Here is a 15,994-nt window from a genome sequence, read left to right as displayed (position 1 = left end):
TTACAATAAAGGTATAGTATGAGGAAGGATAATGAAACAAAAAGTTGACAAATCAAGAATACAAACTATGCTTGCTATTGTAAGAAAGTGCCATCTTTCTTGCATTGGTATGCCCCCACTTTTTGCTGAACTGCTGATGTGCTTTGACTGAGGGTGCCCTGGGCTTCTGCCAACCAGGTGCCCAGGGCCTGTGTTCCTTCCCTAAAACTGTATTGAAACTAAAACCCAATTGGCATCTCTGGTCACCTATCCGCCCCTAGTAAATGGTACCCTAGGTTCCCAGGGCATGGTGACCAGAGAAGACCCCTAAGGGCTGCAGCACTTATTGTGCCACCCTTAGGGGCCCTGTACCCTGACGCCCACACACTGCCTTTGCAGGCTGAGTGTCTAAGTACAGAACTAAAGCAAGGAGTTGACATGGCACACATCCCTGTGTGCCATTACAACAAAACCCACTGCCCTGGCATACATCAGCCACCCCTCTAGCTGTGTGTCCTATGCCAGTGGTGTCGGCACAGGTGCATGAGCCCTGTGCCCCTACAGTACCCAGGGCCATTCGTATATGGTGCTTGGATATTGTCATTACGAACTCCACAGCACCATAATGGCTACACTGACGACTGACAAGTTTGATATCAAACTTCTCAGCACATTAAACCCACACTGATGCCAGTGTGGGATTTAATGTAAAATGCACTACAGAGGGCATCTTAGAGATGCCCCCTGAAACCTACCCTAGGCTGCCACACAGTAGACATGTTGCTGGACCCCTGGGTGGAGAGCCCCCGCTCTCCTGGGCTTGCAACAATGCACATCCTGGGACGAGGTGCCAAGCCTCCTCCATCAGGATGGGCAGGGGAAGCATCAAAAGCATTCCGCCCTTGGGAGCTTCTCAAGACCATTTGCTGTACTCAGCAACTGGTCCCCACTGGTTCTGACCTCCACTCTGGCGGGAAGACTGGCGGGAAACCCTACGTCAGGAAGGGGGATGTGCCAGCATGTGCCAACTCCACCCCTCAGGTGGAAGAGGCGAGGTGAACCACGACCCTGGGCTCCGGCCATCTTGATGATGGGGAGCCTTCCCCAATTACAGCTAGGCACCTGCCCCCCTCACACAGGAGAGGAGCAGGCTAGGAGGTGTACCCACCACAGGACTGGGAATCATTGGTCCCTGCCCTTGCCCTACCTGTAACTCCCCTTAATTTAGTATTTAGGGGCACCCTGAACCTTCCTTCCTCAGATCCCGGTTCCAACAAGACCAAGAACCAAGAAGACCTTCCGCGCAGCTGCTAACAAAAGGACGACGCCCACTGACTTGGCTCCAGAACCCTACAGGCCTGTTGATCCTTGAACCTGCTCCTGTGAAACTCAGGCGTCTCCTGCGGACAGCAACCTCGACAACCCCGGAGGACCTGCCTACCTTGAACCTTCCACAAGACTGGGACTCCCATGAGCAGTGGTTCTGCTCCAACAGCAATACCCCTGGTGCCAGCCAGGAACCGTGAATCCAGCCCACTCTGCACCCGCCAAGCCCGGCCTGTGCCTGAGTGACCCAAGACCACGAGGACGTCCCCCCTGCAACTGGGACCCGAAGGCCAGTGCCCAAAGACCCTCCTCTATGAACCAGACGAGGCCTGCAGCCTCAGAACCAGGGACCCCTCCAACCGTGACCAGCCGAGGGTAAGATTTCCAGACACCAAAAGACACCCTTGCACCCGGCGCCCCCCTGCACCTTCCTTTGGGGTACCTATCTCTTCTCCAAGATGCCAACTTACCTCTCGAAGTGGTGGTGGAACCTGAAGAATCCCCGTCCCCGAGCCTGTAGTCTTTGTTCACTTTTTAACTTTCCCATTCGATAACATTGAGCGCCCGACGGCTCAAAAGCACTCTGCACCCACCCGCCCAAGTGCCACTGGAAGTGCAACAAGTACCCTACTCTACTTCCCCACTTGCCCTGAGTAAGAGACCAGGAGCTCAGCTCCCGCAGCTGCGTGGCCTGCTTGCTTGCAGCCACCAACCGAAGGCCCCCTACCCGCCATTGGATTGCATTGGGCCTACTCTCTCTGCACCCTGCTGCCCCTGTGCCGCTGAGGGTGTAACTACTGTACCTTTTCGACCCCCGAGTCTATTCCGAGAACCTTAACTCCCCCAGTCGAGTACTTACCTAAAAGCCGATAACTTGCTTTCCTTCCATAGGCTAACATTGACTGGTTTTCACTGAAATTTCTTCTAAGTGTGGAGTTTTGAAACTTTAAAATATTCATCTAAAATCAGCCGAGTAACGAATTCCGAAATACTCACCTGTGATCTGGAGAGAAGCCAGTACTGTACCTTTTAGCCCAGTACTGAACCGCAAAAGTTATCTTAACTGTACTTACCAGTTACCTGCATTTTCTTCCGTAGGAAACCATTGACTGTTTTTCTGTGAAATTTCTTCTTAGTGTCGATTTTTGCAAACTACAAATATTCTTTCAAAATCGTACCAAATACTGAAACGTAAATACTGACCTGTCTTAGGTAGAGGTCCCAGTGCTGAACCTAGGAGTCCAGTACTGGATTACAAAAGTAACAAGAACCTACTTTACCTGTGACTTGAATTTCCTTCCATAAGACAACATTGCTAGTTTTTCACTAAAAAGTTTATGTCAACTTTGAAAATACATTTATATTCTTTAAAAATTACAACTGTAACCAAAACGCTTTTACTTAACTATTTACAGCTTAGGTCCCGGGACAGAATCCAGGATACAGTCCTGTGGTTAGAAAAGTAATCGTTAAAGTAATCGACCGCATTTATGTAGAAAAACCCATTGAGCTCATTGTTAAATTGTGTTTAGAATTGTGTTGCCTATTGCAACCACTGTAGCTATTGTACTTACAAAGTCTATTGCCTTTCTGCAAAGTAATTACCTAAAGTCACTCATATTGAGAAAAGTAGATTTTGATACCTGTTGGATCTAAAAAAAAAACAATTCTATCTTTTGATATAAAAACAATTGGCCTAAAGTTCAGTTCTTGAGTATGTGTGTGAAACCTTTTGCTGACTGAGTGTGTACAACAAAAGCTTTACACTGTCCTCTGAGACTGCCTTACTGCTCGACCAAGCTACCACTTTAGAGAGTAAGGTCATATCTGACTTTAGCCTCTGTTATAACTCTGGAGACCGGGGACTATACACACTGTACCTTACTTTGGTCCAGTATATGTAGAGCCACTTTCTTACAGCTATCGATGTGGAAGTATCAGCCATTCTGCAAGAAGTGATAGGTGTCCAGCAAAGTCAGCCAAGTGTATGGAATGTGGCTTTATAGGACACTTTGCTAGGGTTGTCAAACGTAAGGAGGGTAAAGGAAAAAAATATAATAAAGTAGCATGTATTAAAGAAAACGAGGAAGAGGAAGCCACGTCAGATGGCAGTGCTCAAAACAGTAGTTCTAAGAGTGAATACAAAAATAAAGTAGTCTTGAAAGTCTCTGGAAAAGGAGATAACAAGCCTTTGTGTTGGGTTACTATACAAGTGGCTGCAGATTCTGGATATCCGTACACAATTATTGCAGAAAGCATGTGGCTAAATAATTTTGTCAGAACAATTGGGGAACACTTAGAGACAGCAGATATCAATCCTGAGTGCTTTACTGGGGAGAAAATTGAGATGTTGGGTATGAGACAGTTAATTTTCAGCTTTAAGAACAGCCATGCTACTTGTAATTTGTATGTAGCTAAGGACGGACCGTCTGTGCTGGGATGGAAGGATCAAAGGAAACTGAATATTATTTTTGATCCCCACAGTCCTGAGCAAGTGCTGGTTGCATGTGATGGGGAGAACACTAAACAAGTGGGTGCTAGAGGAATTTCCTACTGTGTTTTGTGATAAAATATGCAAATTGAAAGGATTTACGCATAGAATAAGATTGAAAGAAGCTGCTATTCCAAAAATGCATGAAGCACGCAATATACCATTTATTGTGAGGGAGGAAGTAAAATTGGAGCTGGATAAACTTGTTGAAGATCGTATTATTGAACCTGTTGAGGTGTCTGAGTGAATTTCTCCATTGGTGGTAGCAAGACAGGTGAACAACGAAGTTTGTTTGTGTGTGAACTTGAGGAATCTAAACAACAACATACTGGTGGATAAGTTCACATTGCCACGAATTGCTGAAATGTTATCACTTACCAGAAATGCTAAATGGTTTTCTGCTTTGGATCTTTCCGCTGGCTATCATCAGGTGGTTCTGGACACTAGCAATAAGCATCTAACAGCATTTTGCATGCCATTTGGATGCTTCCAATTCTGATGCATGCCATTTGGTCTTGCATCAGATGTGTCAGTTTTCCAAATGCTCATGACATAATTGTTTGGTCATATGCGGGAGGTAACATTTTTTTCAGAATGGCATACTCAACATGGGGAAAAAGTACCCAAAAAAATTACGACATCCTGAGAAAAGTTTTGAGCATTTTAAAAGAAAATGGTCTTAATGCAGAAATAAACAAATGCAAGTGTGTGGTCCGAAGTGTCACTTACTTGGGGCATGAAATTAGTGATAAGGGCATTAAACCCAAACAGAAATTGGTAGAGGCCATCTCTAAAGCCCCTTCACCTAAGAGTAAGAGAACTTTGCTCATTTTTCGGATTAGCGGAATTTTATTCCTAATTTATAGAAACTTTTTCAGAGTAGACGCATGAAATGCATGCGCAATTTCCTTAAGAACAAAAATACGTTTGATTGGTCTGTTCAGTGTAAAGAGTCTTTTTTTTAGACATTAAGCAGGTGATTAGCAGTGCACCTACATAACAGGGTTTTGAACCTGCTGCAGAAACTTTTGTAACCACAGATGCAAGTGGGATAGGTTTAAGAAGTGTGCTAACACAGAACAGTATTAATGAGGGGAAAGATGTAATTGCATTTGCATCGAGATCTTGGACACCTACAGAGGAGAAGTACTCTTTTATTGAAAGAGACATTAGCTTGTATTTGGGCACTGGAACATTTTCGGAAACTTTTATATGGAAGGAAATTTACTGTCCGCTCTGACCATAAGCCTTTAAAGAAATTACTGACTACTGATGGTTTTTCTAGGGTGTCAGAATGTATTGCAAGGTTTTCCATTAGATTGAAACATTTGATAAGTAGGTTGTCCTTGCCTCTTAACCCCTTGCGTGCTCGTGACGGAACCATTCCGTCAAGAGCCACGGTGGGGCTGTGCTGGTGACGGAATGGTTCCGTCACGGCCCGGCCGCCGCGCCTGCGCGGCGCTGATTCCGCGCCTGCGCTGGACGTTCCATTAAGCGGGCGGGGCCGTGACGGAACCATTCCGTCACAAGCCCAGCGCCACCGCGGCTCGTGGCGGAGTGGTTCCGCCACGAGCATGGTGGCACCGCGTTGCCCCCCCTCCCCAAGGGGTTAAGGAAGTGGATTGTAATCCTTGGAATGATGTATGTGTAGCAAGTATTTTCAATGCTGTAGATGTCAAGAGTTTACAGATGGATGAGTGGAAAGCAGCCGAGATGGATGATGATGTGCTGAAATCTCTTAAACAAAGAAATGTGAATGGTTGGGGGAATTGTGTAAAAGCAGAACTCACTGGGTGAAATGAAAGCCTTTTGGGAAATTAGAGATGAATTAGGAGTGGGTGATATGTTTTGGTGAGAGGCTACAAGATTATACCTCCTAGCAAGTTAAGAGGCAGAATTTTCAATCTTTGCCATGGAGGGCATGCAGGTATTACTTGTACCAAGCATGACGTCAAGGCCTTGTATTGGTGGCCCAAAGTTGATGTTGAAATTGAAAGGTTTGTAAGATCATTGTTGGAATGAGAGACTGCTGATCAGTCTTTGAAAAAATTAAATCCCACTTTAAGTTCATTGGGCTGTCCCAGTTTGCTATAGAAAGATCTGGCATTGGATATTATGGGTCCTATTATATGGAGTGATAGATCGACTAAATAAATGTTGTTGCCTCTGGACTTATTTTCTAAATGGCTTGAGGGAGAGGTGACTGGAAAAGTAGATACAGGATGCTATTACATTTTTTAAGGATATACTCTTGAGAGAAGGGTTCCCCATTTCGATGCTCATGGACAATGGTGTCCAGTTTAAATCTGAATAAACAAGATCATTCATGGAATGCACTGCATCATCCCAGGGGTACTGCTGTGGTGCAGAGAATCAATAGAAGCATAAAAGGAATTTTGCAATTTGCTAATAGGAGGAGGAAAAAATTGGGGGAACGAATTGAAAACATTGGTTTGGACCCAGAGTAAAAGTTCATGACTATGTAGATTAGAGTCCGATTGGTATCATGAGGGCTCATGTGCCACATTTTATAGCGAATCCAGGATGGATGAAGAGAGGAAAAAAGAATATTATGGGATTCTGTAGAAATTAAGAGAAATCTATTAGCATCCCAGGAGAATAATAGAGTGCATTTTAATGACAAACATGGTGTACGGAATGTGGATCTAGCAGTAGGTCAATGTGTACATGTTAAGTCGTTCAAGAAAGTTCCTAAAGGTGGTTCTAGGTTCAGCAGTCTTATCAGAGTAGTGAAAGTTATGAGAAATCTGTGGAATTGTAGTATGGTAGTATCGGTCACACGAGTAGATTGGTAAAAGTTAAAGGCAATAGGGAGTATAGGGACGTTTCTAACAACAGAAATTTTAGTAGTAACAAGTATTGGTAGATTAATACGGTTCCTGATGGAAACATTGTCGACACTGAAAGTGGTGTGGTGTGGTGTAAAAAGAAAATGAGCAGGTTTGTGAGAATGAGGTGGCAAATTAATGCTATGATTACGTACGGTAATCCCCATTACTCTTAGTCCTACTCGTCCTCGACCCAGTCATCACTCATGAGGTATTCCACACACGACAGGAAACAAAACAGGAAACGCTTTCTGACTCCACCCACCCTCCTCTCAGGTGCTATAATACACCCCACCACCAGAAACAAATCCTGATGTACCAAGCACCAAAGGCCTGGAAAGGGAGGGCGGGCGGGTCGTATGACTGGGTCGAGGACGAGTAGGACTAAGAGTAATGGGGATTACCGTACGTAATCATAGCATTACCTCTACGTCCCTCGTCCTCGACCCAGTCATCACTCATGAGGCATACCAAAGCAACCCCACAAAGGCCTTTGGCACACCACAAACAGAAACAGAACAGAGACCAAGGAGTGCAGCAAGACACAGTTTATTAACAAAACAGAAATAAACAGAATCAAACAGATGGGGGGATCCCCACAGCTTGCAACACACCAGAACCAAAATTAGGGCGGCTAGACAGAGCACAATTCAAACGATAATGTCGCACAAAAGTGGACTCGGACGCCCAGGTACCCGCCCTACAGATCTCCTCAAGGGGAACCCCATGGAAGGCAGCCCAGGAAGCAGACACACCCCTGGTAGATCTCGCCTGAACCCCAGACGGGCAAGGCAAACCAGAGCCCTGGTAAGCCAACAAGATCACAGCCTTGATCCAGCGACCCAAAGTAAGACGAGAGGCAGCCTTACCCCTACCAGCCAAACCAAAGGTCACGAAGAGGGAGTCAGAAGACCGAAACCCAGCAGAACGATCAACATAAACAGACAACGCCCTTCTCACATCCAAAGAATGAAGCAAGACATCAGAAGGAGAGGAAGGAGAAGGACAGAGAGAAGGAAGAACCAACTCCTGGGAGGAATGGAAACGGGAACGAATCTTTGGCATAAAACCGGGGTCCAAGGAAAGGACCACAGCGTCGTCCAGAAACCTCAAAAAGGGGGGAGAACAACGCAAAGCCGTAAGCTCCCCCAATCTCCGAGCAGATGTAACAGCCACCAAAAAAGTAACTTTGAAAGACAGGAATTTCAACTCCACCGACTCCAAAGGCTCAAAGGGAGGGGACTGCAAGGCACCCAGAACCAAAGAGAGATCCCAAGGAGGAACCGGTGAGCGGACAGAAGGAGCAGAAAGAGAGAAACTCCTAAACAGACGGGAAACCAGCAACCCGTCCGAAGGAAGAAGAGAAGCCGGATCACGAAAGGCCCGAATAGCAGCCCACTGACCCTTCAAAGTGGACAAAGCATAGTGTTTTTGAAAACCCTCCAAAAAAAACTGCAGAATAGAAGAAACACCACAAGAAGTAGGAGACAGATCCAGGGCAACACACCAAGAAGAAAAAGAAGCCCAGTGTTTCGAGTAGGAGGACAGAGTGGACTTCCGACGAGACGCCTGCATCACAGTGATGAGGTGGTCGGGCAGACCCCGGACTCCAAGAGACAACCGTTCAACCTCCAGACCGCCAAGGTGAGAGGAACCAACAGGGAGGGAGACGGGGAACACAGCGGAGAGGGGTAGCGGGGCAGGATCCACGGAGGGCCCACCGCCAGACCCAGAAGCAGAGGAAACCAGGAGCGGCGAGGCCAATAAGGAAGAACAGCCACCACCTGAGCCCCCACCCGACGAACCTTCAGCAGGAAAGCAGGGATCAGAGGAAAGGGGGGAAATGCATAGAGGAACCAAGGAGGCCAAAGGACAGTCAAGGCATCCACCCCCCAAGCCCCCGACTCCGGGGTCCTGGAACAGAACAGGGGAAGCAATGCATCGGACCGGGAGGCAAACAGGTCCAGAACCGGAGTCCCGAACCTCCGGCAGAGCAACCGGAAAATCCGAGGGGCCAGGCACAGGGAGAGAGAGGACGGGAACTTCCGACTCAAGGAATCGGCAACCACGTTGTCCACACCCCGAATGTGCACAGCAGAGAGAGCCACCAGATGACACTCGGCCCAACTCGCAATTGCACAGGCCACCAAATTCAGGGAGAGGCAGCGGGTACTGCCCTGGTGGTTGATGTAGGCCACAGTCACAGTGTTGTCCGACCTCACCAACACGTTGCACCCCAGAAGACGATCCTTGAGAAGGCGGAGAGCCCTCTCCACCGCAGACAGCTCCCTCCAATTGGAAGAACGGTGCGACTCCGAAGGAAGCCAACGCGCCTGCACCGACCAACGACCCAGAGTCGCACCCCAACCGAAAGCGCTGGCATCCGTCGTCAACACCAAGGGAGCCGGAGGATGGAACCACATGCCCCTCGACAGATTCGAAGAGTCCAGCCACCACTGGAGAGCAGACACCAACTCCGGAGTCACAGGCACAGGAATCGAGAAGTCCTGGACAGGAAAGGAGACCCAACTCTGAACATGCCACAACAGAGGTCGAAGATGAGCCCTGGCCCAGGGCACCGTGAACACGGTGGCAGACATGTGGCCCTGAACCACCAGCCACTGCAGCAGAGGAGCTGAAGCCCGGGAAAGCAACCTCCTCAACAGCAACTGAAGACGTAGAATCCTGGACTCCGGGAGAAAAACCATGCCCAGAACTGAGTCGAACACGGCCCCAATGAAAGTCCTCCGAGTGGCAGGCTCCAGGTGACTCTTCGGCAGATTGACCAGGAACCCATGAACCTCGAGCGTACGCATGGTCAAGGAAAGGTGGCGAGACATGACCCCCGGAGAAGGAGCCTGCAGCAGCCAGTCGTCCAAGTAAGGAAAAACGGACACCCCCAGGAGATGGAGATGAGCCACCAAGGGAGCCGCCACCTTGGTGAACACCCTGGGGGCGGACCGGAGACCAAAGGGGAGGACGCAAAACTGCCAGTGACGACCCTCCAGGCAGAAGCGCAGGAACCGCTGATCCTCCAACGCCATCGGAACATGAAGGTATGCATCCTGGAGATCCAGAGAGGTGAACACCCAGCCCTCCTGGATCAAAGGGATCACCCTCTGCAAAGTATCCATTTTGAAAGTGATCTTGCGCACAAACAAGTTCAGGGCCCGAAGATTGATGACAACACGGAAACCCCCCGTGATCTTCGGGACCACAAAGACAACCGAATAAGTCCCCAGGCCACGTTCCAGGGGGGGGACCGGGACAATCGCCAGTTTGACGAACAGGACCTGAACACCCTCCAACAATCCCAGACGACGAGACGGGTCCGAAGGCAATGGGGTCACCACAACACCCGAGGGAGGTGGGGGAGACAGGAACTCTATCCGCTAACCCCTGGACACAACATCCAGTACCCACTGGTCGGAGGTCGTCAACAACCAAGCAGGGAGGAACAGCCGCAGTCTCCCACCAACCGCGGGCCGACCACCAGCGAGATCGGGCACCGGAGCGGCGTAGTCAGGAACGAGGAGCGCCAGACCCACCATCCGGCTGGGGCTTCTTCTGGAACCTCCGAGGAAAGGACCCACGAGCACCACGCTGGCCCCTAAACGAGGACTGCTGAAACCTGGAAGGCTGGCGAAAGGACCTCGCATTAGAAAAGGAGGATCCCTTATGAGAAGGGGCAGGACGGAAGGACAAAGAATGCTTCCTCTCCTTGAAAACCTTATGGAGCTTGTCCTCCAGTGCGTCCCCAAAAAGAAGAGTACCTGAAAATGGCAACCGCAAGGCCATAGAACGCTGCGCCGCATCCGTCTTCCAACCCCGCAGCAACAAGTTCCGACGGGCAGCCACAGAGGAACCACAAGACAGAGCAGAAGCCCGGACTGAGTCAAAGGCAATGTCTGAAAGGAACTCCGATTGACGTTCCATAGACTCCAGCAACTCCGGACAAGTGCCCCCCTCCTGCATAGTAGAAAACAAAGTCTTGAAGTCAGCCAACAAAGACTGCGCAACATAAGCACCATAAACACCCGACCGAAGAGCCAGGTGAGAGCCAGCATAGGACTTCTTTAGAGCAGAGTCAATTTTCTTATCCACTCCATCCTTCAGGATATTATCATCAGCCATGGAAGGCCGACCCACCAGGGAAGCAACAATAGAGTCCACCTGCACCGAATCAGGCAGGGCAACCTCCGAATCCTGCAAAGGATACAGTTTCGACATGAACCTGGGCAAAGAAATATGGTCCGGGTCTTTCCACTCCTTAAGAAGGACATCCATAACAAAGGGGTGGATGGGCATGGAAGAAGACACAGGCCTCCGAAACTGCGGTAGAACAGCATCCTGGGAGGTACTGGCCACAGAAACCTCAGGGAAGCCCATATTCTCCCGAACATGACCAAGAATATCAGGCAACAGCTCCTTCGAAACGTACTTGCCCTGCAGATCCACCGCACCCAAAGCGGACTCATCAGAGGAAGCAGAGGAGGAGATATCAGAATAAAGGTGAGCAGGGGACTCCGAGCGACCCCCAGCACCCTTTTTTGAAGCCTGGAGCTCGGACAGCGTCTCCAAAATCAGCAGCTTCAGCCTCTTCGAGTCACCCAGACCAGCACTCCGACCAGCAGGGGCAGAATCACCACTGTCGGAAGAGGATGACCCAACAGGAGAGACATGCTTTCTCTTCCTATGGTGTTTCCCCATAATGAACAGCAAATACACAGCAAACCAGCAAAGCAACACAGCAACTCACACAAGTGGTACAGAAGAAAGAAAACGAAATCCCGCCATAAATAGGAGGAAAACACTCACCCCACAGCTGCAGCCCCTCGGAAACCGAGGAAGTAGAAGGAGGCGGCAGAAAAAAACGAGCCATCCAGGAGCACCGACGAAGGAAAACACCCCGAGTCACCAATGCGGAAAGGAGACGATGACGTCATCGCAAGGACCCGTGCAGCCAATCCAGGAAGGAAGCCAGGGAACCCGGAGCCCACCCGGGTGCCCGCGCAAGCAAAAATGAGGCTCCGAGGACGAGAACGGTATCCTGCGTCCAGCCCCCACAACGCGGCTTCAATCACAGGAAGAAACGGCCCCCGCGAAGGGAGGGGCGGAACCGGAGCCAGGAGGTGAGCGCGCCCCGCCCAAAAGGACCGGAGAACGCGGGCAGCCAGTCCGCCACCAACCGTCCAGGAAAGCGAGTGCTCCACCACATGGCCCACACCCCAGTGACCGGCAAAGGGCAGGGCGCGAGGGCAACAGCCCAAACGAGCGCGGAGACAAGGAAGAGTCCAGGATCCAGGGGTAAAACCACGGGGACCCGAGAAGCCCCGCAACCCAGGGTCCCCGCCAGGAGCGAAGTGCAGGAAGCCCAGCAGCCCGCCTCCAAAAAGGTCCCACGTAGGTCCATGAGCACCCCCCAGGGCCCAGCAAAGGAGGAACACCACAGGACAACCGAAGCAGGTAAGTGCCCGGCACTCACCCAAGCGTCACCCATCAGCATCCAACCGACAGGAAACAAAACAGGATTTGTTTCTGGTGGTGGGGTGTATTATAGCACCTGAGAGGAGGGTGGGTGGAGTCAGAAAGCGTTTCCTGTTTTGTTTCCTGTCGTGTGTGGAATACCTCATGAGTGATGACTGGGTCGAGGACGAGGGACGTAGAGGTAATGTAGGGAGACAGGGGAGGGTGATATGGAAAATTCTGACTGGCAGAAAGAGTTCTAAAAGTAGAAGAACAACTGATTTTGGTAGGAATGTAAGATAACAAACGAATTTGGAAGATTATAACTGTAGTGTATAGCGCATTTTGGTTTTTTTTAAAGGGGAAGGGATATGTAGTTATGGGGTAAGGAGAATGTTAGCAATAGTATAATTAATATGTATAAGGTATTATATGTACTTAAGCTAGAGTTAATAATGTTGGTGTTTGATGATGCTTCACTAGACTTGTGTATAAACAAGTCCTCCAGGCTGTAAGAGGTTGCTCAAGTAAAGAATGCTTCAATGTATACCTTTTGTTGTGGAGTTACCACAGACACTCGTAGTCCTTGAAATCTCATTCATAATTACATTGAATTTATTGAAATGTTACACATAGCAATCTGAACCCTGGCTGCAATGAAAACTATCTTAAACAGAAGAGTCGCGCACACTAGCCTCATTCTTTCTCGCATTTAGACTACTTTACTTTCGCCGTCCAAGTGTAGAACTCGGTTGGCGCAACAGTGCGCAAGCCCCATCCTGCAGCCAACGTAACACCCCACTGCGAACGTTACCATAGCAAATGAGACACCTTCCGGCCGGGCTTCAGAGCCCCGACCAATGACCACTTCCTCCCCTCATTTCGAAGTCCTGCTGCACCGCCATATTGCATTGGGATGGGCTCTATGTAGATTCCAGCCTCAAACCCATCTAATCCTTCTGTCTTCTGACCTCCCATAAGCAGAGGCAGCATCCCAGAACTCTTCTCTTGCAATGCTACGACTGAGCTAACCACTACCCCCCCAACAATTCCACTGCGTGCCCGGGAGCCGCGCCTCACCTTGGTGACCCTGCGGGCCAGCCCTGCCATCTTGCCTCAATACAGAACTCCGACTCTTCTGTGATCTCGCGCAGAAGTGGAAGCCCGGGTCTACAACTTCCGCTCAACGTCGTCACTAAATTCCCCGTGTAATGCCGGGAAATAGAGTTCTCCGGGCAGTTTGCTGTACCTCATAAACTAAGGTGAACTTTGGATGCTTATTAGCAAGAAATCACGACACTACGAGAGACAGTTCATGCTGGGCAGAAGAATGGTTAACCAAAACAAGAAATGAGGGGGTCCTGATTCGAACAGGTGTTCCGTCGTATTCAGCACCCCATATGTATGAGCTCTCCCTGGTGTATGCGCATGCGCATCACCGCACACATGCGATACGCATGTACACCGCGCACTTTGACTTATTACATGTATTTTTGAGTTCCCGGTGTTCTACCGCTTTAGTGCCCATGCGTGTAACTATATGCATGCGCACGATGTGATTTTCCATTCAATTTGAAGCTCCTCGCGGCAGCGTTACTAGTGATTATGGAGGAGCGTTAGATAACCATACATGCCCAGGGCCGGCTTTAGCACTGGCGGCGCCCAGTGAGACAATGTTTTTTGGCGTCCCGCAATGACCACCTCTACCACGGATTCCCTCCCCACAGTCTCCATAACCACTATCACTCAGATGCATTTAATTCATTTTATAGCATCACTCATAAAAGTGAAGGTGTCAGCACTTAACATAACACTCACATTACACAGAGACTATCAATCATAGGTGTGTAAATCAGTAGGAAATGTTACATAACACAGAGGACAACAAGGGGTGGATTCACATAATATCCATACAGGTAGCATACATGGCAACATTTCAAAAGAGCAAAGTGGGAGATTTTTTTTTTAAAGAATCGGGAGAATGGGGCCTTGAATCGGGTTACTGTCATGTATTGGCTTTGTTCTTTATGATATTCCTTCCCCTCTTTTTCCCTGGCCTGATCAAATTTTGAGGGGGTCCCATCATATCTGCTGCTAGCATTCGCGATTTTTTAATCGTGGGATTAGTATTACTGTTTTAATTATATTCTTTTTTGGATTTAGAATAAGTGCCTTGTTGGACCCAACACATATGCTTTCATGTGACCGTGGATTTGAGTGTGTGTTTTGCATATTCACTTTATTATCCCTTTTTCTTCTTCTTTTTTTCACTAATTAATTCTTGCATTCTTTGTAGTAACTCATGTTGATACATCACTTGGTGAGTACATATTGACGAGTATATTGCTGATTAATTCGAGGCCGTTCTAATCATGGACAAGTTCCAAACTTTTGGGTTTACAGATGATGATTTTAACTCATTGATGGGTAGAGTCATAAGTGACACAGGCACTACCCCATCTCACCATTTAGAAAATAGTGAGTGTCAGAATTTGCTCAATATGCGTAAAAAACTCAAACGGATTGAATCTCACGCATTTGACATGTTTGAGTATCTTAAGGAAGGCATTATCCCTACAGGACTAAGAGTACGCAATGCCCCTGCCCTATTTGTTGAGATCAGAAAGTTCCTGGAGCGGTGGTCATTGATTTCCAAACGCTGCTCCAGGGACTGGATGATGCTCATCATTGAAACAGCGAAAGATATAGCATCCACTCTCACGCAGGAGATTAATGATCTAGAAGCGAAATTCAATGCCTCCTCGGCTGTTGAGGAGGCGAGAAATAGTCTGGAGAAAATTCAATCAGAAATGAAGGATTTTGACCTTTATCTTACGAATAAGAAAACAGAAAAATTACGCAAAGATGTGAGATGGTTTACTAAAGAAAAGATCTACCCTTACCTTAACCCAAATTACTATCACGATGGAGGACAGGGTAATTATAATGCGAACTTCAGCAGTTATCCATGTAGAAGATATACCAACTTTTCAGATTCAGGTTCATCAGGATCAGAGGGGGATAACTACCAGGATGTGGGTAATGGCCAATATAATTCTAGACCTTTTAGAGGAAGATCTACCCAACAACCTTTTCATGGACGGGTTTTTTTTACCTCGGGGCCAATACCGGGGAAGGAATGTACAATGGCAGGATCAAGGAGCTCAACAACTAATGAGCCCTCAACCTCCACAACAGTATGTCAGGACACGCAACCAACAGTATTGGTGGTAGGCAATGCATCGAGTAGATCTGAGACCATTGCTGACATGAATTTACCAATTTACAATCTGTCATCAGTTACTCTTAAATCTGAGGATATTCAAATGTTAAGTAGGGGCCTGTCCTTTGTCCCGAGTGTGAACCTTAACAAATTCAAACTTCATGAGGACCTGTTCGCCTTTTTTAGGAAGGTTAGGTTTAACAGATTTTTTTTGGAACGTCCCAAGATTGAGGATGATAACAATCTCTCTAGATGCAAACCTCCATCTACATTCACACCCACCTTGGACATGGTGGGACCTGGGGTTCATATATTTGAACAAAGTGTACTTCGAGACATTGCTCAGATCCCTAACAACCCTCATAAACCTCAATTCAATCTATCTAAATGAGAACATGCGTCCCTAGAAAGAATGAAAATGGACCCGACCCTAATTATCAAGCCCTGTGATAAAGGTGGCGGGATCGCCATCTTTGATGAAGACACCTATGATCAAAAAATATCAGCAATGCTGGCAGTAACTGACCATTACAGACCAGCTCAACGCAGAGAGCTTGAAAGATTGAACACACAGATCCATGAAATGACCCTTTCTGCCCTCACAGACGTATATATCTGTGATGATGAATATGTTTTTCTGAATAAGGTATGTCCAATTAC

At 48.1% G+C, this 15,994-nt stretch overlaps 1 protein-coding gene across 1 annotated transcript in view; it reads right to left on the bottom strand.

Moving 5' to 3' along the window:
- Nucleotides 1-13,413, bottom strand: part of MRPL42 (mitochondrial ribosomal protein L42) — a 199,543-nt gene extending 186,130 nt beyond the window's left edge. Inside the window, exon 1 of the mRNA XM_078655671.1 lies at nucleotides 13,192-13,413. Within this exon, the coding sequence (XP_078511797.1) occupies nucleotides 13,192-13,221 (30 nt within the window). The 5' untranslated portion in view covers nucleotides 13,222-13,413. The remainder of the gene's footprint in view (nucleotides 1-13,191) is intronic.
- Nucleotides 13,414-15,994: the final 2,581 nt, after the last annotated feature.

Source organism: Lissotriton helveticus, chromosome 1_1 (assembly GCF_964261635.1).
Source record: "Lissotriton helveticus chromosome 1_1, aLisHel1.1, whole genome shotgun sequence".
Lineage (NCBI taxonomy): Eukaryota > Metazoa > Chordata > Amphibia > Caudata > Salamandridae > Lissotriton > Lissotriton helveticus.
Note: the sequence above shows the minus strand (reverse complement) of the source record. Positions and strands in the feature narration are given on the sequence as shown.